Raw genomic sequence first — 26,899 nt, forward strand, 5'->3', positions numbered from 1 at the left:
TTGACACAAGCAGTTCCCCGAATTGCGCATGACACTACCCGAAAAGCCTGTTGCGCATGCTCCCTGTGGATTTAGACTGTGGTATGTAAATACTGTATCCTCAAATCGAGGCAGCTGGAGAGTGCCAACAGTGTATCGTCATTATATAATTTACTCATCCAAAATGAGATCTGTGCCCACCTGGATAGATAAAGTCCACGACAGAGACAAAGTAGAGCAATGGTAAGGCGAATGCTCATGACTGTTGTTTGTAGTTTCATCGTAAACAGGCCTGGTGCTATTTTTGTTGCTATCGATCGTTGATCGTGGCTAGCAACGGTGGTTACCATGTAAACTATCTGTGTATGGGCTGCACTATAGATAAACAGTGAAACACACATTACAAAAAACAACAAAAAATACTTTGTTTATTTGGTTTTAAACTGTAAATCTGAGGTGAATGTTTAGAATAAACTCCACTTCTGTGGAATATTTGTATTAGAATAAGTGACAGATTTGTTTAAAACTTACGTAGTTCTTTGTCGCCATTCCAGTCTTGTTAAGAACATTTAGAATGTATTTGTGTATCTGCATTAAGAGTATGCCATCAGCTTAACATAAAATTAACCCAGTCGCTTAAGTTTTCATTATGAACAACTCGAGAATGCGTTCTATTTATAATAGGAGGTATTTGACTTATTTAGTTCTAAAAAGACAGATTTGTATACATACGTTTTAAATAAACTCTGATTACATACACATGAACAATCAATAAAACAAAACATTATTTATACATGAGCTGGAGAAAGTGCAATCACACAAAGTGATCTGTAATTTCTTCATTTTTCACAGCGTGAATGACCTAGCTTTCAAGCCTGATGGGACACAGCTCATTGTTGCTGCTGGAAACCGAGTTTTGGTATGTTCTCTTCAAAACACTTCAAATGAAATGACACTGAATGTATTTAAACGCGGTGGAGTTGGCTTTATTTTTATTGTTTTTCTAGGTTTACGACACATCAGACGGAACCCTTATTCAGCCACTAAAGGGACATAAAGAAACAGTATATTGTGTGGATTATGCCAAAGATGGTGAGTTTTAGTTTATAGCTAGTCTGAACATACTGTAACCGTTGTAGACCTCGGTTTGGTGATGTCGCTGATTTCTGTTTTGTTTAGGGAAGCGTTTTGCCTCAGGATCAGCTGACAAGAGCATCATTATATGGACATCTAAACTGGAAGGCATTTTGAGATACACGTGTGTAGAAAATCTAAGCTTGTTCTTGCCTGTGTGATATGAAGAATAAATCAGTTTTCAATCACATTAATACTTTGTGATCCAAAGCTTAGAATTAAACCCAATGTTTAATCCGTAAAACAAAATTACATTCCTTATAAATCTATCATAATTAGTAAACAGTTAATTAGGCGTGGTGTTAACAGAAAACACGATGGTTCTTCATTGTAATGCAAATAATGTACTCATGAATAAACACAAACAACTCAGGAATATTGTGTTTATGTCTTCGCTCAGTGATTCATTTTGTTACAAACTTAGAACCATAGTGCACCCTGTCTTTATTCATTTAGCTAGTACTAGAGAGCAGTGCTTTATTAAATTATTTTAATGGTAGCTTTATTATAAATTGCTTTTTTCAACATGCATTCTAAAAAGTCTTATTTTGATACAGAGGGATTTTATATTGTTTCGTTACCAGGTGATGTAATAAGCTAACATGGTTTTTGTTTTCATTTCCCTCATAGACATAATGATTCAATTCAGTGTATTGCATATAACCCTGTTACACACCTGCTGGCATCATGCTCCTCCAGTGACTTTGGTAGGTTTAGCTTTCTTCCAGTAAATTGTGCAGTGTGGCTGGATAGTGTGTGTGTAATTCCAATCTGTTGTGCATGTGTTATGTAGGTTACCTGAGACCTTCTAGATAACACATTGTGTTATTCACATAGTGTGGGAATTCAGTACATAAATAACAACCTAGTAAACTTCTTTTCCAGGTTTATGGAAACCAGAAAAGAAATCAGTCGCCAAGCACAAAATCAACAGTAAAATCACTTGCTGTGGGTAAGGCAAAAATATCTCCCTTTATACTGTACCATCAGTGTTGCTAGATCTATTACAAGAACCTGAGCTTGGGATTTCATAATTCTGCTTACCACTGCATCTTCGTAGCTCATGTCCTGCTGGTAATGTGGGGACCACGGTGTGGTCTTACCTGTGCATTGTACAGCCTCTTCATTTGTACTCCCCACTCTATACCTAAGTATTCGGTTTCATTTTTGATTGCTTCCCCACACTGTCTGGTTGCTGACAGCGATTAATCTATTACACCAGCAAAGTATTTCTCTCGGTGGCTGTGCTTTAACTCTATACCACCCATTGGGTATTTGGATTGTATGTTTTTGTGACCTACATGTTACTTCGCTTGTGATAGTCCTCATGGGCCATTAGCCTAGTTTTGTCACCAAAGTCATCTTTTAAAAAATGTTCTTTGCTTTTCTAGGTGGACCAACGATGGGCAGTACCTTGCTATCGGCATGATGAATGGAGTCGTGAGCATCAGGAATAAGAACGGAGAGGAGAAGGTGAAAATCGAACGCCCTGGAGGTGCTCTGTCCCCCATCTGGTCTATTGCCTGGAACCCATCAAAGTATGTAGGAAAAACACCCATTACCACAATTGCACAAGTAGAACACTATAGGAATAGAAAGGAGTGTAACCATGCCAGAGTCTGCGTTGCATTGAGAACATTGTGCTTTAGCTAACAAGTGATTGTAGCTAGCAAAATCATTTCATTCATTTTCCACGCCATGCACATCCATTCACTATTCACTATACAGTTTTAACCCTGAAGACACTGCTAAGGGTGACATGACCTAGGAGTATAGCAACAAATGTTGTGTTTTAAAATTAAAATACATGTTTGTATATGCTGAAAAAAAACTGCACTAGACGTCTGATTGATGAAGTTATTTTGTTCGCTACAACCGCTTCATATTCTCAAGTAATTTAGGACCTGGTTGGAAAAAAATATATCTGGATGAGAGCTTATGTGAAATAGTCCAGATTTGTAGATTTCCTAGCAGTAGTTGGTCCTTGCAGTAGGTGGAGGAACCTATGGATGAATAGTGCAGATGATGATGAGAAGGATGAAGATATGCTGGCGGAGGGCAGTAGTCAGGAGATCCCTTGCTTGTGGGGCAGCACGTACTCCAGTCAGGGCAGTGAGGAGAACTGTGAGGAGCAGGAGCAGGAGGAGGAGGAAGAGAGCATTGACAAAAGCAATCTGTAAGTGCAGGTTACTGAGGTAGGGAAGATGACAGCCGCTGGTGTTTTGTCATGTTGCTTTGGATTACTCTCCAGTTTGGCCTGAGAGCATATTTTTAATGCTATGCAAAAGGAACTGTAGATGAGTCCAAGGGTTGTGATAATGTTGGGATTCTAACACGGAACCTGTTGCTTCTTCCAACTTCCCATGTTTTTTTCCTGTAGTGTTAACAAACCATCAAATTGAACTTCTGACCCGTATCAATGCTACATTACACCTGAGAAATCTGAGAGTAGTGCTGGTTTAAATATGAATCTATTCTTTTAATCCAACTTCTGCAGATTGATGGCTGTGTTAAAAGATTTAAACTGATTTAATTCATGCAGAGATGAACACAATGACATCCTGGCAGTGGCAGACTGGGGACAGAAGCTGTCGTTCTACCAGCTTAGTGGAAAACAGGTACATGTTAAACTACTGAATAAATCAAGCAGGCATCCGTGATAGCGTGTATCTTTTTCATGTTATTTTCCAGAGGTTGGATATCGTTTTATTCCCATCTCATGTCTTTCTTATGTTGCCCCTCACCAGCGCTTCCTTAATTCAGAGGATTCGATTAATCAGCCTCTTTCTATGCCTTGTGACTATAAATCAATACTGAGTGAAGCTATCCCTGAGCTATTAATATTGACACCATTTCACATGATTGGTCTGTTTAGAGGAATGGAAGTCAGATAGTTAACTGATAAAGATAATGGATATTTGATACTGTGTCTTGTTTTCACATTAACCACACAAATGTTTTACCATTAAAAAAATAAACCTAAAATCCTATAGAAAATATCAACCTATATTGTATAATAAAAATGATACTGTGTCCAAATCTGTTTGCACTAGCTTGCACCATTTTCTCTGTTCTGCAAAGGTATTTCATAGGAACTGCATACAGTATATATATCTGTACACACACAAATCTAATTTCAAGGACTAAGTGTTCCACCATACTTTTTTCTTGCTAGTTCTGTTGCATTAGTAGTTTTTCATTTTACAAGGGTGCAAATTATGCAAAGTGTTTAAGGCTTTGTGAAAATGTCCCTTAGCGTTTTCTGTTGTGTGAAGCAAATTTGTTTTTTAAATTTCAGATCGGAAAAGACAGACCTCTGAATTATGACCCGTGCTGCGTTAGCTACTTCTCGAAAGGGGAATATGTTGTGATGGGCGGCTCAGATAATCAGGTTTCGCTTTACACCAAAGACGGGGTTCGTCTCGGTACCATTGGAGAACAGAATTCCTGGGTCTGGTCATGTAAGGTGAAACCAGACTCTAGCTACGTGGTAGGTGATACATGCTTCTAGAACATGGAGATTTTTTTATTGGTTATTGGAGACCTATGTAACGAGTGGAAGTGCACAGTGTATTTTTTTTAGCTATAGTAAGAGTGATGGTAGTTAGAATTGAGTAGACCCCATACACTTACACATACAGAATCTAAGGTTATTTAACAGTTACAAGTTATAACAAATATTGTGAGTGAATACCGCTTCCTGCATCATGATGTAAATTGGAAGCATCTATGTTTATTAAAAATATGAAAATGAATATATTAAAAACTGACCGTAATGAAAATGTTGCCTCTTTGTTACAGGTGGTAGGCTGCCAGGACGGGACCCTTGCTTTTTACCAGCTGGTCTTTAGTACTGTCCATGGGCTGTATAAAGACCGCTATGCCTATAGGGACAGCATGACAGATGTCATTGTCCAGCATCTCATCACTGAACAGAAGGGTGGGTGAATATGTTTTCTGCAGACTTTTATTTTACTCCTACAGGGTTATTCAGAATCCATGCAAACTTACTAAAATGTTGCAAAAATAACATGATAATCAATGAATACGGTAAAGTTTCAAAGTCTAAAAACTGTAAAATAGGGAAGAAAAATCCTAAATCTATTAAACGTAGATTGGCTGCCTTAGTTATGAGTCACAGAATGCATTCAAACATTTCCTTTTCAATTCCACTACTTTTGGCTAAGGGGAACATGACACTGCATCTGAATGAATATTGATGCAGGGGGTTAGAACATTTAACCGTTTGCTCACGAGAAGTTTATTTGTTGAATCTTTTTCAGTGAGAATCAAATGCAGAGAACTGGTAAAGAAAATCGCTATCTACAAAAACAGACTGGCAATCCAGCTACCAGAGAAAATCCTGATTTATGAACTGTATTCCGACGACTCTGCAGACATGCATTACCGCGTGAAAGAGAAGATCTGCAAGAAATTTGAGTGCAACCTACTGGTTGTGTGTTCACGGCATATCATCTTGTGCCAGGTTAGTGGATTGCACTGTAGGCAACATGACATCACCCCCAAAAACATGTATTACTAAACTGAAGGTATTCCAGTCTACATGAAAGCTAAACCGTGAGCTCTTCATGGGATATTGGTCTCTGTTTATTTCTTCCAGAGTTAAGTTTAAACACATTTAGACTGTAACCCATCTTCATGCTCTTTTTTAACAGGAAAAAAGACTGCAATGTTTGTCCTTTAACAGTGTAAAAGAGAAGGAGTGGCTTATGGAGTCATTGATTCGGTACATAAAGGTGATTGGTGGATCTCCTGGAAGGGAAGGACTTCTGGTTGGCTTGAAGAATGGCGCGGTAAGTATCTACATTAACGATTTATATAAGGTCGGAAGATAGGAAATATTTAACACCTGCATTAAATATGATGAGCAAGACACATGGCTGAAAAATGTTCTCCTATAAATGGACTTTGTAGTTTCATAACAGGAGCTTGCATACCGGTGCTGGCATGCAAGTATAAAAAAAAAAAAAATCATCTAGTCAGTCAGTCTGTGAGAAAATAGGTTGTTTAATAATTAATCCAATTACCAATGTTATGCAAAAATATATCAGGAATTAGTGATACAGGCTTGTCATCTGCTTAATGTTAGTTTACAGTTTGGGATTTTCTGAAGACATTAAAAAAAGACTTCTAATCAAATCGTTTGTCATTTTATATGTTTCTTTTAGTATTTCGAAGTACTGTACTATTATTCTTGTAACCATTACTTGTTTAACGCTTTTCCCTACCGAAAATGGTAAAAGGGAATTGCAAAAAAAAATAAAAATCAAGAATCAAACCCTTATAGTAACCTCATCTAAAACAATTTGAGATGATTTTGACTGATCTTGTTTGTGTGTCTAAATGTATTTAGATTCTGAAGATATTTGTGGACAACCCCTTTGCGATCACCCTGCTGAAGCAGGCAACCTCAGTGCGCTGCCTGGACATGAGCTGCTCACGCAGCAAGCTGGCTGTGGTGGACGAGCACAACACCTGCCTTGTGTATGACATCCACACCAAGGAGCTGCTCTTCCAGGTGCAGATTAACCTCATGAAGCTGGCTCAGCCAGCCTGGCACCTTTTACATTCACAGAAACGTGTCTCAGTAAAGGATTCCTCTGCAAGCAAGTGATTAGAAACCAAATAGTTCCACTGTCAAGTGATTCCAGAAGTCAGGGTAACTGTACGTGAAAGCTAATCTCTAAACTCTGGATCCCAGTGATTTAGCACCAACAAGGTGGCTTGGCAACCCATTCCATGCACTCCTTTTGTATCTTAGTATACATCAGTTAATAAAGAACCACCCCAGCTCAATGAACTTATTGATGAATCTTGATAAGCACGTTCCATAGGAGCTTTATTGAGATTCTGGTGACATATGGAGGCGTCTTGCATTTTTACATGTACATACTGTGGATGAAGGTCTGCTTTTTCATGAAACAGTTTCTAAATTTGTATTTAACAGCCATGTTGCTGACTTTGCCTTTATGATCCCATGCAGGCGGTGAAATCTCCTGCTAAGTACATACAGCACACTACACAGATTTATCCATATATCTGAAACAACACTTATCCAAATGTCAAGAAACTCGGTATTCACATTATTTAAGATTATTAACAATATAAGATTCAGAAGATACAGGGGGGGGTCTGTCTGCCAGTAAGTCTATCCATGTGAATGTCATATTGTTGCATATATCTGGAGAACCACTTCTCCAATTCATGACTTATTTTTAACATTATTTTGCATATTCATATTCTTATTCTACATACTGTTGATGTCGTAGTCATAAGCTTTTCATTGTACTGATAGCTTGAATTTTGTAATCTACAGCCGAGGGAGATGGTGTATGTTATCCATCCTGTTATCTAATTATACAGTATAATAGATAACATTGAGCTCCTTCTGGGATATTGATCTCTGTATGTTTCTTCAAGAATTGAGTTTAAACATATTTGGAATGTAACCCATCTTCATTATCTGTTTTTCCAGGAAGAGTGTTTGTCATTTAACAGAGAGGGAGAAGTATACTATACTGATGGCTCTAGTTTGTTTTATTTACAGCCGTGGTGGGGTGCGTGTGGGATCCGTCCTATGATAACGAGCAAGCTTTGACAGCTGTTTCACTTGCTTTTCCCGCAGGAACCGAATGCGAACAGCGTGGCATGGAATACCCAGTGTGAGGACATGCTGTGTTTCTCAGGCAACGGATACCTCAACATCAAAGCCAGTAACTTTCCAGTTCACCAGCAGAAACTCCAGGGCTTCGTGGTGGGGTACAATGGCTCCAAGATCTTCTGCTTGCATGTCTATGCAATGTCAGCAGTAGAGGTTCCCCAGGTAATGAACACCAATGATAGTTATCATGGAGAAAACAAACAACAGGACTGAATATCCAAGATAAAGGGCCGCTTGAGTTAACAGTGAACATACTAATGGACAGAATGCATTATATTGCTTAAGATGCCTGACTGTAGGCTTGGTCACGCTAATGGGAACAATTAGTGGACTGGTATTTTCAACTGAGTTTTGCTTTGCTTATTTTAACTATTTAAATACGTTTTTCAGACAGATTTTTTGAAGTGTTAGTTAGGTGGGTATAGATGTTGTGTGTTATTTAAGAAACCGTATCATTAAATGCTTTTTGAAATTGGAGCAGGACTGGAATGGGGCATGGTGTTAACTTAAAAAATGATTATAAAAGTAAAAAAAGAAAGCATACCAAGGATGACTTATTTATCTGGCTGACAGATTTATGTGTTACTTTGCAAACAATAGTAACTAACAGTATATATCCATTAGAACAATCTAATATGAACACAATAAAAACTTATGCTTCAGAAAAGTAACATCATACCTAAATGTGTTTCCCTCGCCACCAGTCTGCTCCCATGTACCAGTACCTGGAGAGGAAAATGTATAAAGAAGCCTATCAGATAGCTTGTCTAGGAGTGACTGACAATGACTGGAGAGAACTGGCAATGGAGGCCCTGGAAGGACTGGATTTCGAAACTGCAAAGAAGGTACCCCTGAAACACTGCAGTGTCATCAGCCTGTCCATAGACTTCTACACCTCAATTCAAGAGTCAACTTGTATTTTAAGCATCATTTATTGTGCAGGAAGGTGTTACTCTAGTCCACCAGTAGATGGCATGCAATACCCATGATTTATATTGTTAAACTGAAGTGTGTAAAATTCAACTTTGAAATTTCACTTTATAGCAATGGGGGTTACATGTGATGCAACACCTACCCTGTTTACTCACTTTTGGTTGATATAACGAGGGAATTGTCAAGTGAAGGAGTCATACATTGACTACTGTATAATATTTTAACCTAATTTGAGGTCATGACTAGTTTATCTAATATTCTACACACTAATACAGTAGTTGGTCATTTTCTATTCTAAAATGTATCGTAGAAAAGGATGTGGGATTCAGCTATTAAAGTGTTACAGACCCCCCTGCAAGGTTTACAATAAACGCATCATGTTACCTTTGCTGTGTCCCGCGTTGTCCGTATCACGGCGTTATATTTTTAAACATATTGCCGAAATTGCATATTGCATATTGCATAAATCAACTGGGCAATACGTTTTTTAATATTTACTTGGGTGTGTTCGCTAAGAGAAAAATTAATTCTTCCAAGGATTGCAGTGTATCCAGATCACGCTCCCCCTGCAACAATGCTGGTTTTCTGTTCTCCCGATAAGCCACTCGTTACAGGAGGGAGCGTGAACTGGATACACTGCAATGTTTCTAAGATAAAATCCCTTTCACCTGGCGAATGTTCCCTGATAAAAAATTTTTTTTAAGTATTGACCTTGTTTATTTACCTATGATGTGTAAATAAAGAAATAACCAAACTATCTGGAATATCTTAAAAACAATTGCTGTGATCTGGACAACCCAGGATACAGCAAAGGTAAATTAATGTACTTCTTGTAAACACATCGGGGGGTTCTGTAACACTTTCAATGTCTGCTGCTTAGCCAACAATTGTGTATTGGAAGTTTATGAATTAGGATTTCTAAATGCATTTTTAATACAAATCTTCAACCAACTGACTGCTTTTCCACATTTGTAATTTTTTTTAACAGGCGTTTATCCGAATTCGCGATCTACGCTACCTGGAGCTTATCAGCAGTATTGAGGTGAGGGTTTCAGAACAGACAAGAAGGGTGTTTGCCTAACATGACATATCACACCAATGCACGCTTTCAAATGATTTTGCTCATTGATCTATTCATTGTATTTCTGTCCCATACATGCATACATACAATAAAATGTATGAAGACGGTATGTGCATGCATGCATACTTATAAATCAGATTTGATTGATTATGTCTCCTGAATATATAAACGTTCCATGCACATCTCAAAATCATTATTAGGTAAGATGTAGGTTTTTTTATGAGAGTGTTTTTGATGGGCATTCTGGCAACCTTGGCTGGGCAGATATGAGCATTTACTGGATTATTATGAAAATGCAGCTCTAATTACTACAGTATTGTAGTATGTGTGGGTCCCCCAATCTTTTTGACAGCAACAGGAGATCAGCAGTCAGCAGGGCCCTGTTGTACTGGATCAGGATCGGGTCTTTACTTTCCTTCTTTGAAGTCTTGTCCACATGATCCTAGGTGTAGAAATGGACTCTGTGTTGAATGTCTATGACCCTTTACACTGACTCCAGGTTCTTAATCCTGCTCAGGAGCTGCAGGGAAAACTTCCCTGTAATTTATTTTTTTTTTTTTCCAAATGAAACCAAACACACTTCACAATTAAAGGGAAGCCAACCTAATTAGCTAACTATCTTCACATATGACTGAACGCAAATGAACCACAGCTTTCTAAACATTTGTTCTTTCAGTCATATGTGAAAAGCAAATGAACCGATCCATCCTCCTGTAAAGTTGATTCTAAATGAACTTTGTTTGGGCTGTTTGGAAACAAACCACATGTGAAAGAGCAGATTGTGATTATTTCCTTCTTTTGCCTTTTTTTTATTCCTCAGGAGAGGAAGAAACGTGGAGAGACCAACAATGAACTGTTCCTGGCAGATGTGTCTGCCTACCAGGGGAAATTTCACGAGGCAGCAAAACTCTACAAGAAGACTGGCAATGACCCTCAAGCCCTCAACATGTACACAGATCTGCGCATGTTTGAATATGCCAAGGTGACTTGTTTTACTGTTAGGAGGAATTACTTGTAGTGAGATTCAGTCTGGATTGAAATATATTTAGGTTACATGTATTTCTTAACTTTTGATTCAAGATTATATTCATTTCTTGGGAAGAGGTTGATCTTTATTGGTGTAAAGGCAGTGCTGGCATATACAAAGGGTTCTTATAATCTCATCAGAATTGCACAGTACCTAAAAGGTTACAATATTTGTATAAAATCAGATGTTTAGCAGATTGTAAAGTCCTACAGAGTGGCTAATTATAGAGAGCCATCACTGCATCAAGAAGCATGACAAATGCTGCTTTACTGTTTGTTTGAACCTCATGTAAGTCTGCAGTTTATCAAGACAATGTATGGTGTAAGCAGAGATGAACAACAATCATGCCTTTTTTCCTACAGTATGTACATATAGTTGGGCTTTTGTTTGGTGAGTTGCTTTAAATGTGGGCAGACATTTTAAAGCGTATCCAACTATTTTGTCCAGTGACTTGTTTACAAAACACACTGTTGCCTTGTTCATATTTAGCAACATTACTTCATGCTTTGTTCCTTAGCCAAAGGAAGCACTAATAAAGAGGCGTTTGTGTCCAACATTCTCAGGATTTCCTCGCCTCTGGAGACCCCAAGGACACCAAGATGCTGATTACCAAACAAGCGGACTGGGCTCAGAACATCAACGAGCCCAAAGCAGCGGCAGAGATGTATCTTTCAGCTGGGGAGCACATGAAGGCCATAGAAATCATCGGGGATAATGGCTGGGTGGATATGTAAGTGAAAGACTGAGTTAACCCTTTAACTCCCAGTGTCGAGTATATCCATCTCTGGTGTGTTGAAATCACTTGGATCCTTTAAGACCTAACTTGACAAAGTTCTGAGGTCAGTCAGCTACTAGGAACTGGATGAGCGTAGATGGGCCGAATGGCCTCCTCTGTAAATGTTCTTATGTTCTGTGCTGCCTCTGTGTTTTTAGTGTGTCTAGAGCGTGCAGTTGACTAACTCGCCAGCATCTCATGTCTGACTCCAGTCACAGTTGAAATGAGTTTCTCAACATTCCACATCACAAAACCAGCATGCAGTTTGGCACAAGTTTCTGCTCTGTTTGGGTCTGGATTGAGAAGCAGAACTATGAGACACACCATTCACAAAATTCAGGGCACTTTAGGGGGTGCCAGCAGATTTTAATAATACTGTAGCTGCTGAAACTAATTGGTAAATGTGTTACTATATTTAAATGGCCAATTTTGACATTAACGAAAATAATTTGGGAATTGCTATGCAGTGCACAAAGATTTGGCATCGATTGAAAGTAGGACATTTTACATTTTTCATAACACATGGTTAGCAAGTCTACAGTCAGTACTATTTTAGTGTGCAAGGGCCCTCCACTAATGTTCACTATTTCAGGTTGTTTGTGGTGTTTTTCTCCTTTCTTCTAATGATGGTTTAGCTGTGCAGTTACAGAAATACTATGTCAATGCTTGTGAGTCTCAAAGGGTTTTCTTTTGTAATCTGTTCACACATTGATTAGGCATTGTTGCGTTCTGATTCATTACATGATTGGGTTATCCTTTCCTTTATTGCTTACATCAATGTAAACACGCTTTGTTGTACAAATGCTCTGCAAAAACAGATCATTTGATAAGACTGCAGTCATTTTAGGCTTTTTGTAGAGTAAACATAGTCTTTTTTTAACTGCACAGCTGCACCAGTGGATACATATATCCAGTCTGTGCCAGCTGGCATGAAAATGCATCTCAGCCTGGCTATTCCCACTGTTTTCTAGTTAGAGATTTTGATACATAGCCAATTTAGTCATGGGAAAGGGGGCTGTGTGTTCAGATATGGATAACAAGGATTGCATTTCCGTCATTCTTAAACAGATACTCAGTGTCTGAGATGGTTTTAATCATTAAAATCTGGGCTAGGGTCATCCAGACACAGATGAATCTTCTTTTACTGTAGGATGAAAAGAGATCATTCCTGTTTTCATTGTAGGTTAATTGATCAAGCACGGAAACTGGACAAGGCAGAGCGGGAACCCTTGTCAAAGTGTGCCGCCTTCTTCAAGAAACTGCAGCACCATGGGTATGCTGCAGAGATTTACATGAAGATGGGAGACCTCAAATCTCTAGTCCTTCTGCACGTGGAAACAAATCACTGGGATGAGGTAAGAATCCCTGCTCTCTCTCAGGACAATCACAGTTCATTTTGCAATTCACCTTGTCCCTGGTGTTCAATCAGTCATAATGCAATAAGACCCCAAGCAATTACCTAGGATAAAGAACTGACAAAACCTACCTGCAATCCAGGACATTCCTTTAATTTTAAATGACTTGAACGTATCTGATTGTGATGAAACTTGGTATTCATTAGCAAAGTTGATTAGAATCCTGGAGACTAATAGTCATAACTTTGGTTTTAAGATTGGTAGGGCTATTGAAAGCTACATCTTAGGAACAGGTTGCCTCCGTTAATACACTGACAAACTGGCTGAAACTGGCTTTTAATTGTTTGGAATCTGAATCTAATTTTGAAGTTCTGGATGATACTGTACCTTAATATCATGAAACTGTGTTGGAACCTAAGAAATTCAATGCCAAACCTGTCGAATAGAAGTGTTTCTTAATGTCTACAAAAAGTCTAAAGCCACTGCAGTCTTATCGAATAATCTGCAAAGCACTTGTACCACATAATGTTTGCAACAAAAAGTTACATTAATGTAAGCAATCACGGTAAGCATAACCCGATCAAGCAAAGAATCGGAACAGAACAATCAATTAATCTATAACTTCGTACTTTAATAACCAATGTGAAAATAGACCACTAGCATGATTTTAGGATTCAAAAAACGTACCCAATAATGAAGACATTGAGAGACTTCTAGTTGAAACACTGAACTTTTTTAGTTTCTCTTAGTATTAATACATTTCTAAATGTGTTGGTTTTTTTTTTTTTTTTTTTTTTTGTAATGAATGTTCTTCAGGATAATCCTGTTTACAGGGGAAATGCATGTTACTTACATAGATAGGGTTACCAGATTTCCCTAATCATTGTGCTCTCTGGTTTTGGCCAGGCCTTTGAAATTTTAGAGAAGCACCCCCAGTTCAAAGACGATGTGTATGTACCGTATGCACAGTGGCTGGCGGAGAACGACCGCTTTGAAGAAGCACAGAAAGGTACGTTCAACACAGTTTTTATTATGTTATGAAAGAAACATGCAGTGAAGTGGCCATTTGAAACCTTTTGTACAGATACTCAATTAAGTCACAGCTGTATTTACATGACCTCATCTCTTCATTGCTTCTGTTGTGAAAATGTGGAATTAAAAGGGGCTGTTCTACTGATAATGAAATAGTTCAAAAAAGTTGACTAAACAAAACTCCATTTTAGGTTTATTTAGTGTATTTATCAAGCGATAGAAATACTGCATTGCACAACTGTTAGGCGTGTTAAACGGGTGCATTGAAGCAGCATATTATGAGAAACTTTCAATCTTCATGACAAATTGAAACTTTTCAATTGTGGTTTCCTGTATTTATTTATTTTTAACATACTTGTAAAAGTAAATATGTTTTTCATTTTTGTTTTCCAAGCTCCATGTATTTGGTTCATGTTGAGTCATGCAGCATGTTTAATGAGAGCTCTAACATTAAGATAAGGATGGTGTCACATCTATTTCTTTTAAAATGTTTACAGAAGAGCATCAAATGTGACATTTTCTCCAAACTAGAATGTAGTACCGTGGATCTGTATCGCTCTCTTAATTATTATTATTTTGTTTTATGCAACATTTATTAGCTCATGTGCAGCAGTTTTCCAAGATTCAGAGCTGTGATTTTGTATGTGCTCTCTCCCAGGGAAGCCTATTTTTACATTACAAAAAAGAACTGCAGTATAACAGACACAGGTGTCTTGCCCATTCCACTGGCTTCATTATTGCTTCATGCCCCAGCACCCGTCTTCTCATTAAGACTCACAATGGTGGTATACAAATAGCAATTACAATTGTATTGCTCTGTTGTATTATCGAGTTAAACTGGAAACCAAATCTACAATGTTAATGCAGAAAATAGAAAATGTGGATTTGAGCCTCTATTTAAGACACTTTTAGCAGTCTGCAAAAGTATTTTTGAGCAAAATAAAAGGAAATGTTAATGAAAGGTGAGGAGCAATGGCTCCAGCCACCCTGTACATGTGCACAGTAATTCCCAGGGATGTACTATGCATACCATAGTTTACCATGGTTTGCTATGTCTTTTAATATGCTTTACCGTACCTCTCTGCTTTACAATGCTTACCTATGCTGTACCATGCTTTCTCTATGCTTTATTATACTTTGGTATGCTTTTACTGTAGTAAACCTTTATAAGGGTACAGTCGGACATGATGCAGAAAAGCACCAAAAGAGCTTCCTCTCATAAGCTTGCTTCTCTCTCTAGCACAGATTGCCAACAGAGCTGAATTGTGCCAATGTGTGTGTGTTGACCACTGTCAGGGCCATCAAACACATTTCACTGACCTGAGCCAGATTCAAACTCGGTGATAATCTGTTCTTGATATGCATACAATCATACAAAAGTATCCACTGCAGGGATTGTGTAATGCTTGCATTTTGTGTTGCTGATTTGTCTTTTGCTCCGCAGCGTTCCACCAGGCTGGTAGGCAGGGCGAGGCAGTGAAGGTACTTGAGCAGCTCACTCACAACGCTGTTGTGGAAAGCAGGTTCAATGATGCAGCTTATTACTACTGGATGCTGTCAATGCAGTGTCTGGATATAGCAAGGGGTAAGAGAGCTTTAATGTACAGTAACAAAACAGTATCTCAACCAGCCCTTTGCATTCAGTGTTTTATTTTGCCATTTTTGTTGTATGTCCCCCCCGTGTTCTACCGTTGCTGGCAGCATCACATGGTTTTTCATTTGTTTACTTAAATAAATACTGCGGCCCTGAGTGGCGTTGTCAACTGCAACCGTGTCTCTCTGCCTGGCTGTCAGCTGATAACACCCCCCCCCCTCTATTGCAACAGCTTTTGTGTAAAACAAAAAAAACAACTGTTGACGTTACAGAACTAGCAAGAAACAACTAAGGTTTTAAATTAACCCCCTGAATTATTTATTAGAAGCTTTTTAGCAATGCCTTAGTTAACACGTAGGCAGTGCTATTTGAATATGAAACTATGTGTCCTAGGGTTGAGTTAGAGGACTCATACTTAAACTAATTGTAGCTCCATTGTAACTTCTTAAATTATCTCTGCAATGCACATCCATTCATTATGTAGGTAACCCAGAAGTCACTGCTGAGGTGAAATGACCCAGGAAGTGCAAACAGATAACCAGTGAATATGGCATAGAAACTGAGAACTTTAACATACAGTAGTACCAGTTATCATGTTTTAAAATGAAAACACCTGTGCTGTAACAATAGTTTCTTTCAAAACTGCACATTTGAGACCTACAGTATTCACCTAATGTAAGTGCAAAATAGGTAAGATTTATGACTTTTTTTGCTACAATTACTTTAAGTACTCAAAATATAGCAATTTTGAGTATAATAACTATTGTATATTAATAAGTACTGAATACAGTGCTTTGCAGGACTTGATTTGATTAATTTGCAAAGCAGTTAACAGGATGCGCTGGTTACACCCAGGACACACTGAGATGGTATTTCCTTGAGGAGGAAGTGGTTTTACACACAAATAATGATTTGAGAGAGTTCAAAATGTCAATCAGGCCCCGTTGCTGCCACACAATTTTTAAATACCCTCAGCATGTATTTTGAGTATTGCATCCAGTTACTCTTGCATCCAGTTACTCTTGTCAGCATGATTACAAAAGGAAATCAAAACAGTAGCCTAAATCATGCACAAACATTCAAGCACTCAAAAAAAGCGCTTGAGTACTCATGTATTTTTTTTTTAAATTCCCAATGTGTCGTCATTTAAACCACATTCCTGATGACGTTCGAGAAAGCTTATTCAAATCTTTGTCTCGTACATCTTTACAGAAAATGAAGAGAAGAAAGATGAAATGTTAAAGAAATTTCACAAGTTCCAGCACCTGGCAGAACTATACCACGTTTACCACTCCATCCAGAGATACACGGTGAGATAACAAATGATGCACATCCCACTTCTGAGCATCTTAGGAAACTGGTGACATCATGGGGGAATAAGGGACTGTACATTTGAAGACTGGGCTACTGCTGTGTTATCCCTTCAGAGTCTGACATATATTTAGAGGACTGCTTATCCAGTTGTGATGAGACTTGCTAAGGGTATTCTTTAGCTTCAGAATGAAAATAGTTATGAGAGTATCAGGAATATGGAGGCGTCTCTGTATGTCATTCACCTCATCGCTCCCATTTTCTATTTGCATCAATGTGCATGTTGCTGACCTACTTGTTTCCTCAGAAGGACTTCTCAGACAGGGAATAATGTCTGATTCACACGAGTGAGGCTCCTCAAGCTGTTTTGTTTCTAAAAGTCAATGTTTAATGTTTTAGGATGAACCCTTCAGTTCCCATCTACCAGAAACACTCTTCAACATCTCCAGATTCTTACTGCACAACCTTACCAAGGATGTACCACTGGGGATCTCCAAAGTGTATCCTTTTAAAACACTGCTCCTGCTTTATGTGGGTTGATGAATAAAGCCAGTAATCTGCACATGTTATATAAAGAATGAGCTATGATAGTGAAAGACACAATTCACTTCAACATGCGCTTGGCATATAAAAGTTTCTTTTGTTGATATTTCTTGTGAATTGTGTTTCTCAGTTCTGGGCTGTGTGCTTCTAAGGGATTCATTATTTAACTCCTGCCGTTTTATTTTCTTCAAAAAATATCTTTATTAATTTAAAAGCATGATTATAAAAACAAACAAACAACGTGTTTCAACACTACTGTGTCTTCACCAGGTTCACATTAATTGTGAATTGAAAGTTGACTTTACATTTATACCAATTATGTTAACAATTAGTTAAATATCTTATGTCTGTGTCAATTAAATAATTCATTTAATCAATAAACATTGAATAATCATTGCATCTAAAACAATTTCAAATCTAAAACATCAATCATAACAGATTTTACAAATAGGCAAGCTTATTCAAAAGTGGTGAACTTTTGCATTGCCGTAGAGACTCTACTTTCATTACATGTAATTACCTTATACTGGTCAGCACCTCGTCAATATCAAGCATTGTAGTGTACAAATGACCTATATATTGCAGAATGTTGGGGTGTGTAAATGGTGACGGTTGGATAGGAGACGTTCCACTGTATTTTCTTTAGATTTATTTCAATAATGAATGCAAAGCATTATTAACATTCCCCTCCTCCCTCCCGGTGACCCAGTTTATCACCAATTACAAGTGTAAATGGTATGCGAGGTGTTTCATGTTTTTGCACATTTCCATCACTAGAAGCAATAAGCAGATTGAACATGACTTGTTAGGACTGCGACCTGCAGGAAAATGAAAAGACATCAATCTGCCACAGAACATATTTATTACCCAACATTTATAAAACACCTCAACAGTGATGCTCCTTAATAAAGACCAGAAATACTCTGTATGCTTTGGCTAAACAGAGCAAAGCCCTGGGAGCGTATAAGCTGGCAAGGCATGCCTATGAGAAGCTGCAGGGCCACCGGATCCCAGCCCGCTTCCAGGAGTCCTTGGAGCTGGGCAGCCTGACCGCGCGCTCCAAACCCTTCCATGACAGTGAGGTGAGGAGGCGCCCTCTCCTGGGGAAGCCACACATTCACTGGGGCTTCTTTGCCAACAGGGCTCTGCAGGCAAATGTCACGGTTCGAGTGATTGTTGCTAATCGGTTCTACACTAATCTGTAATTGCACTGGAAACACACATTTCTGATGTTTTATATCAAATAACAAAAAATAATGAATATTAATTCAGACATATGTATGGATCGAAGAAAGAAACACATGGTCCAATGTTTTACTACAGATTGCCACACGCAATGAAGAAAAACACATTTTTCTAAAAGATGTTCAGCTAATAAATGATATACAGGTTTTGATTCATGTTTTAGAGAGGGGGTATAGATAGCGTTTAGTTAAAAGAGATTAAATAGTCCTTCATACAAATTAATAAAGTCTGACATACTAATATAACTATTTTAATAGTTTTGTTGGCAATTGATACTAATTCCAGATGCCAGATTTACAGTGTAAACACATGCAGGAACAATCACCATTGCTTTCCTCTGTTTTCACCAAGAGCTAATGGCAGCATGTTTTGAAATGAAGCCAACTAAAATGTGTCTAAACCCAAACTGAATCTGTGAGCAAAACTGAAAAACCACTAATAGAGGCTTAATTATGAGTAATGGTTATTTGGCAGTCCATTATAAGGCAGTCTTCCTGAATATTATGAAGGACCTTTCTAGTACATGTTGGGTTTCCAACCCTGCCCTGATCTATGGAGATTTCAGATACAGTTACAAACCAGCATTTTGTATAATCAGGCATCATTTGGATGACCAGTGAAAGTGGGTTAAACTGTAGTTGCTCAATAACATATCAATGTATTTTTCACTTCTGAAACCTTGATTTGAACTTACGATGGTTAGTTCTTACGATGGTATCATTTCTTCAAAATGATAAAGTTGTTTGTTTGGCCCAGTTCCTGCTAAATGAAAATCAACACGGCACTACCACACTGTCCTTTAAATGAAATATCCTGTTTTGACTCTCATATCCTGTTGTCTCAGCATAATGAGCCCTTACATTTAGAATCCAAAGCAGAGACACAACCTACCTTTTACTTGTGTTGTTACAGTGTATATCCAAACTATTTTACTATAGTTCAAATGATATTGTTATAGGTTGTAATAATGGTCTCACAAAGCTTTCACTCCTGTGTTATTTAAAGAATATTTTTTCAGTCTTCTAATGAATAAAATCAAGTCTGATATTCCTGTTCTGATGGTGTCAGTAAAGAACAGTTTCGTACGGTAAATATCAAACTGAATTTTGTTCGTGAAAACAGACATCATTTTATAAATAAGTCATGAGTTAAAGCTAGAGTAGAGCCAGTGTTTCCAATCAATGGTTGATCTGAGTGGTTCATTTTTTATATGTTTTAATATTCAAGTTCAGGAGGAGCATTGTGGTTGTCAGATTCTCTTTGAATATAGACCGGAATAACGCAGGCTAGATCACAAAACGGTCTGTTTAGATTAAAGAGCCTGCCCTATCTAGGGATTCAAGTTTAAATTGCTGTCGATATGCAGTAACTGAGCACAATGTCTGTTCACTAGATTCTCATGGCTCTTCAGGCTATGCACACACTGTGTGGATCTAGCCTGTGATGCATATTTCTATAGTGAAAGACAATCTGACAACTAGAGCTGGAAAGCTTGAGAATTCAGGTCAAAGTAACACAGAGTATATTAAAAATGATATACCGCTGGTATAGTATTTGAGTAATTTGAAACTACTTCATTTTTTATCATTTCTTTACTCTGTTTTGGCATAATATAAGCCTGTCTTTCTTTAATAGGAGCTTGTACCAATGTGCTATAGATGTTCTACTAACAACCCGCTGCTAAATAATCAAGGGAATGTGTGCATTAACTGCAGACAGCCTTTCATCTTCTCAGCCTCGTCCTACGGTGAGTTTTGTGTGCCCTACTTAATATTTAAACTTCTGTTCATACCAACGTTTCCCTGTCCTTGAAGCAGTAGTTTGGATGAAGGGGTTCAGCTGTATCCTGTTCAACTGAGTCCTTGTTCTGTAACTGTAACTGATCCGTGTCCCTGTGAAGTCACATGTTCATCGACATGACATCCACAAATCATCAAATAAAAGTCAAAATCTTCTGGTTTGAGGGGCTCCCGAGTGGCGCATCTGGTAAAAGCGCTCAGCGTGGAGTGCAGGATGCGCTCTATAGTCAGGACGTCGCTGGTTCGAGTCCATGCTGTTCCACAGCCGACCGTAGATGGGAGCTCCCAGGGGGCAGTGCACACATTTTGTGCGTTAAGTAACACAACTTAATAGGACCAAACAGACCAGTCATTTCAGCTGAAGTGCAAAAGAAACTTTACAAATGGATGCGGTGAGTACTGTAAAATTATTCAAAATCTGCTCACCAAGCTTTTTAAAATACTGCCTTAAGTCTGTGCTTTATAACCTGTAGCCCATGCTGCTGTTTCATATGGAAATAGCTGCTTGGACTACAAACCAAGGAGGACTGTGTGACAGTCACCCACCACTGCTGTAAGTTCCTAAAAGAAACAAGTGATAAGAGTTTGTAGTTTTTTGTTAACTCCTGTTCCCCGCTGTGTTTTTTCAGAGGTGCTGCCTCTTGTGCAGTTCTACCTGGAAGAGGGCATCTCTGATGAAGAGGCGGTGGCTCTCATTGACCTGGAGGCACCCAGGGCTGAGAAGAAGGGTGACAAATGGCTGGAGATGAACAATGATGGTATGACTTCACCTTGCAGTGTAGAGAAGAGCCATACCCTGGCAAGACAATAGATTCTGTTAAAGTGTTTTCTAAGAGGAATAAAACAATGCTAACAGTATGAAACTAGTAAGAAACAATTATTTTATTAGTCAGAACATTTCCTTACAACTTAATAGTGCCCTTTAGCTCATTATTATTAACTGAGAGTGTGAACAGCACCTGGTAACATTCTGTATATATAGCCCCTTTCACACTGCCATTCCTACCTGGGTCCTGGCTAACTGGGTCATACCTGGGTTGACCCGGGTCAGAGCGACCCACCTCAGGATGTGGGTAGACACGCTTTGACCCGGGGTGAGCGAGACAAAATGCATGACAGCCATTCGTGATGACACAATAACAAACAGCCACGCCTGCGTGAAGGTTTCACTTCCACAAGGAACATTTCTGTTTATTCTGTTTAACCATATTTTTGTTGATTGAGACACACCATGAGCCAGACTGCAGCAGGGATGAAGAAACATTTGCTCTAATGAACATTTGGGCGGACGGTTCAATCCAGAGAAGCTTGAATGAAAGCGTCAGTAATAAGCTGCTTCTAGGGCATTGATACACGCATAATTTACTTGCATCTGTCACCCAGGTCAATCCTGCTTTATCAAAAGCAGCGAGAAATCGCTTGGCCGACCTGCACGACACCGGGTACTGACCCGGGTAGAGCATGCCAGTGTGAAAGGGGCTTAAGATGTTGTGGCTTAAGGAGATAAAGAAAAAAAATCTGATGTTGAGATCACCTGATAATTAGGGTGAATGGCCTCCTCTCGTTCATACATTTTCTAATGTTCTTATTTCAATTTGGTTATTTTGCAATATAATTATCTCAGGATGTCGACAATTCAGCATGTCCTCATTGAGCCGCTGTAGAGATGTGTTTATGATATCTTCATATCTTCTTTAATCCTGAAACAGAATCCCAAACTTTGAGATTGGAGGAGAGCGTAGATGACACTGAAGAAGATCCATTCACTGCAAAGCTAAGTTTTGAGGTAAAAAACCAAAAAAAAAAACTCAAGAGAAAAACATCAACGTTAAATATGTCTCTAATCTTTCAAAATGTTATTGATGATTGCAAAATAGTAATTACTGCTGTCTTTTTACTTTCACCGTTTACCAGTAATATAAGTGTTTTGTGGATATTTTTCGTGCATAAACCTGTACTAGAACCTATGGTTGCCTTCAGTCAGCCAGCAGCCTATTGACATTGTTACTACAGTAATGTCCACTTCAGTCTGATTTTATTTTGCAAGCATCTAGACAGAAAACAACAAGGCTTACAGTATGCACATTTTGACTTGTACAGTTTTGTCATGGTTACTAATACAGAGGAAGTTCTTTGTATGGTTTGTGTATCAGATATCAATCGGTGTATTGTAAAACTGCGATTGATGAGAGAACCATTGGGTTGATCCTTTTCTTCACCCAGCAAGGGGGCTCTGAGTTTGTTCCTGTGGTTGTGAACAAGTCCGTCCTGCGGTCCATGAGCAGGAGAGACGTTCTCATCAAGCGCTGGCCAAAGCCTTTGCAATGGCAGTACTACAGATCCCTTCTTCCTGATGTCTCTATCACCATGTGCCCCTCATGCTTTCAGGTAGGTTCAGACAAGGTGTATGTCATATAAGTATCTTTATACAATTACACATTACCTTGAATTAAATACAGAGACCTATTTTCAGCTAAGCTGACATAGGTACAGAAAATAGAAAAATGGACATGCTGGTGCATAGACTTTGGCAGGGCAGATCAGAGAAGCTGTGAGATATTGTGAGTGGGGAAAGACCATGATGATGTCTTTAGAACCATGAATCGTATCCCCTGATAGGGATGCACTTGTACACCCGTCTGTATGTCACACTTGTTTTATATCAAGAGAACTGCTTATCAAATTGTGATGAAACTAGCAAAATACATTAATTTAGTTGTTCAGTGGATCCTGTGTTTGAGCAAGAACAGAACCAGTATCATGCACTTATATTTATCTCCGTCTGATATCTGCCTTTGATAGGGTTTGAATCTGATGCCACTTGCTATGACGATAATATACAGATACACAATGGGATTTGAGCAAGATTGAGTTTCATTATACAGTGTTAATGCATTTGTTTTTCTCTCTGAAAATAGGTTAGCAAACCTTTTGGTTGTAGAGCCTTCAATAAGGGCATAAAGAATGGAGCACCCACACTTGGGATCTTGAAGAAGGGTGTACAGCCACAATATTGACTGTTCTTTTCAGTTGCATGCAACCCACTTTGTCCCTGTAATTCATTTCTTCCACAGATGTTCCACAGTGAAGACTACGAACTGCTGGTACTGCAGCACAACTGCTGTCCATACTGTCGTAGACCAATAGATGAGTCTACCTGAAGAGGGGACAAGACGTTCTGCAGCCTCCTGCATAATAAACCACACTGACTGTTTCCTGTACACTGCTTCAATCTACAGAACACCTTATCCTGGCAACACTACACAATAGAGGGCAAGAATCGCAACTGAATGCATATAGAACACAAATATTATTTATTTCTGAATTCCACAGTCAACTCCAATTCATAGTAAATTTCATGAATATGTACAGCCGTATTTCAGCCCTAATTCAAATATTGTAAAGAATGGCCTTGATTCATACCAGTTTTTTTTGTTTTTGTTATTGTGTAGCTTAACACACACATGTTAGTTTGTAACATGTTTTTAAATACCTTTTCGCAGGTAACTATAAAAGAATGTCACTGTATATCAAATGAAATCCAGCAGCAGTTTGAATATGGTACCTAAAATAACAATGATTGTGATGCCAGAACATAGGACTCTTATTTTAAAGACTGTCAAAGAGACAAAAATTCCTATACAAATGATACAGCATTTACATTCCCCTGTGTCCTATGGTTAAAAGTTATATTTCTATTGCTGCAAGAAACAAATTGTGAAAATTGCTGTTTTTTCCTGATGGAAGTAGTTTTGTTAGAGTAAAATGTGTAATATAATTTATAAACAGATTGTACAGGTCTAGTTAACCTGCTACTAGTGTAACTCTGTTCTTGTATTATAATAATATTACACAGCAAACTGTTTTTCATTTGTTGGGCTTTTTTAATAGATTGTTGAATTTAAACGTTATGAAACAACATCAGAATATATTGTATTATTGGTTTCACAACCTTGATTAATACTAATCTTGGACTACCTTTCCTAAATTAACATTAGGTAGTCTAAGATTACCCCAGTCTGTGTTTCATACACATTATGTTAATAAGTTAGTTTAATATATATTATCTGAATACAAACGAATTCATACATTTGTAAATGTATATCTTATAAGAATATAGTAAAATGTGCCTATTTTTCTAGCAATCAAAATTAAATCGTATTTCATAGTGTTTTGAGAGTGCACTGTTCAAGTCATTGCTTTTAAGGTGAAGTATTTTGCAATCTGTAAATATGGAATGTATACTGCTTTTTAATAAAATATTTATCCGCTGCAAGTCTGTGTCTTAAAAGACCCCGCAGCAAGACTGTCAGTAATGTATTCTCTAAAGCCCTACTGTTCCTTGTTAAATTCTGGGTAATAGAAACTATGCTTTTAAAACAAAAGAATGACTCTTGACCGCTAGTTGGCACAGGCGATTTTCTAACTGTTCCTTGGCAATTCAAATGTTCTATTTCACACAAATATTTTCAAACTAAAGCAAGAAGTTAAAAAATAAATAAAAATAAAATAGTGTTATGCAATATTTCAGGAATAACAATGAAACTGCTGTTTGAGAACTGGTCATGATTTTTAAACAACAGATGTGAAACCATTCGATCATCTTCCTGTTTTCTGGGAACCCGTGATGTCCTCTTTATCACAGCAAGTGTAAAATATCTGGTGATTAAGTGTGGCTGTGGCTCTCTTTCTATTGGGATTGATCAGTGCACTGTTAGCCCTGAGCTTTCCTGGGGGGTCCAGAAGACGTCTAGAGCACCAAGCTTACATTCAATCACCTTGTGCACATACAGAGAGAAGGCTGTAAACAGAATGGTAGGGGTGCATTTAACCCAGGCATTCATGGGATTTATTTGAAATATACATCACATTAGTGTCCTGACTGATGGTTTACAAAAATAAATATTATGACATTTAAAAGTTATAAGACTTTACATCAAAATATACTAGTGGTTGGTTTCACTGACCACCCATTTAATACTAATCTTAGACCACCTTTCCTAAAGTAAAAGTAGACAGTCCAAGCTTACTGTCAGTCAGGCTGTGTGTTTTATAAAGTATATCATATTTTATATTAAATTAGTAGAAGATACTAGACTGGCTCCCAAGAGATATACAGCGAACCAAGAAGAAGACTTCCAGGAAGATGGCAAGATGAAATTAGGAAAGATGAGAGACGCAGCAGACAGGCTTTTGTGGAAGAATCTTGGGAAGGCCTTTATTATGTTAAACACTATTGTGTTAAGCCTGTAACTGTAGCAATAACTTCTACTTGTATACAAAAGCCAGCTTTAAAAAGCATGTGAAAATACTGATTTACACCAAGAAAATCCATGACTTTACATTCGGTAGATACATTTGTATAAATAAAAAAAAAATAGTTTTGGTGTAATATGGTGCTGTCTGCTTAACATACTGAACTTGAGTACTGATACAGGTTAGCTTCATAAGCTTTACACAGGTTATTGTACATTCCCAAACAATAGAAGCAGCTTTTTAATTTTTTGACTATCCAGAGTACATGATAATTACCTGGAAAACACGGAAATTAATTATTTTTACTGCTTTTTTTATTTTTTTTTATTTTTAAATAAACATGATTAAATTCCCAGGAAATGTTGCATAACATAAAAACTGAACATGAAGGGTTTTAAATATATCCATGCAATTTAGTACGTGTTAATTGCAGATGCTGATTTCAAAGTGATTTCTTTGTCTTAAGTCATGACTGTTTTAATTGAAGATGCTCTGACACATTTCCATTTGTGCGTAATGATTATTTCTGGTATTTTATTATTATGTCTCAATCCTAAAATTCTAGGTTATGCAAAACTTTTGGCCTTAGCTGTACACTCTCTTCTTGGAAACTGTGTTATTCCCTATACTATATCTTGTTTTTGCTGAACCATGCATGTGAAGAACTGTGCAGGATGTAGAGCAGTCAGTTAGTTTGAAAGTAGATATTTAAGTGTCCCAGCACTTTTAGTTATATTCTGTCATTATGCACATGTGTATTTTGTTACAACATCACGGCACGTTGAAAAAAATCAGAACACTGAAAACAATGGAAAATACAAAGTTTCTATTTAGTACAGTGCTGAATAATGTGAGGAAAAATAAAATAATCCAATAGGTCTTTGACTGCCTAAACTACAGTGCAATATACTGTGGTGGCCTGTGCCCTGGAAGTATGTTTTGGCTGTCAGCAAACTGTCTCAACAAGAAATATACAGCACTCCATGAAAGCCTTCACTAAATTTATAGGAATATACATATACTTTATGATTACCACCCATTTCTACCATTTAAAAAAAAAAAAATTCCATGCATTCTTTACAGATTAACAATGAGTCACAAAAAAGCAGTTTAGCACAAGGAAGTATAGCACAGTTGTACTTGTGCAGTATAT

At 37.9% G+C, this 26,899-nt stretch overlaps 1 protein-coding gene across 2 annotated transcripts; it reads left to right on the forward strand.

Annotated features, from left to right (window-relative positions):
• The first annotated feature begins 28 nt into the window (after positions 1-28).
• On the forward strand, positions 29-24,802 carry LOC131697739 (intraflagellar transport protein 122 homolog). Of its 2 annotated transcripts, XM_058988848.1 has the most exons (29): positions 29-222; positions 832-898; positions 987-1,071; positions 1,159-1,237; positions 1,744-1,820; positions 1,999-2,065; positions 2,505-2,651; positions 3,656-3,731; positions 4,412-4,603; positions 4,915-5,053; positions 5,397-5,599; positions 5,790-5,927; positions 6,488-6,652; positions 7,760-7,957; positions 8,500-8,640; positions 9,717-9,770; positions 10,630-10,791; positions 11,400-11,566; positions 12,795-12,966; positions 13,873-13,975; positions 15,443-15,583; positions 16,805-16,902; positions 17,303-17,403; positions 18,363-18,528; positions 20,327-20,438; positions 21,120-21,248; positions 22,200-22,276; positions 22,714-22,878; positions 23,565-24,802. In XM_058988848.1, the coding sequence occupies exons 1-29, from the start codon at positions 29-31 to the stop codon at positions 23,649-23,651; spliced, it is 3,702 nt and encodes a 1,233-aa protein (XP_058844831.1). In that variant the 3' UTR covers positions 23,652-24,802. The 2 variants fall into 2 exon arrangements, with proteins under 2 accessions (XP_058844831.1, XP_058844832.1); XM_058988849.1 differs by lacking the exon at positions 23,565-24,802 and having other exon boundaries at positions 22,644-22,766.
• Positions 24,803-26,899: the final 2,097 nt, after the last annotated feature.

Source organism: Acipenser ruthenus, chromosome 16 (genome assembly GCF_902713425.1).
Source record: "Acipenser ruthenus chromosome 16, fAciRut3.2 maternal haplotype, whole genome shotgun sequence".
NCBI classification, from domain to species: Eukaryota; Metazoa; Chordata; class Actinopteri; order Acipenseriformes; family Acipenseridae; genus Acipenser; species Acipenser ruthenus.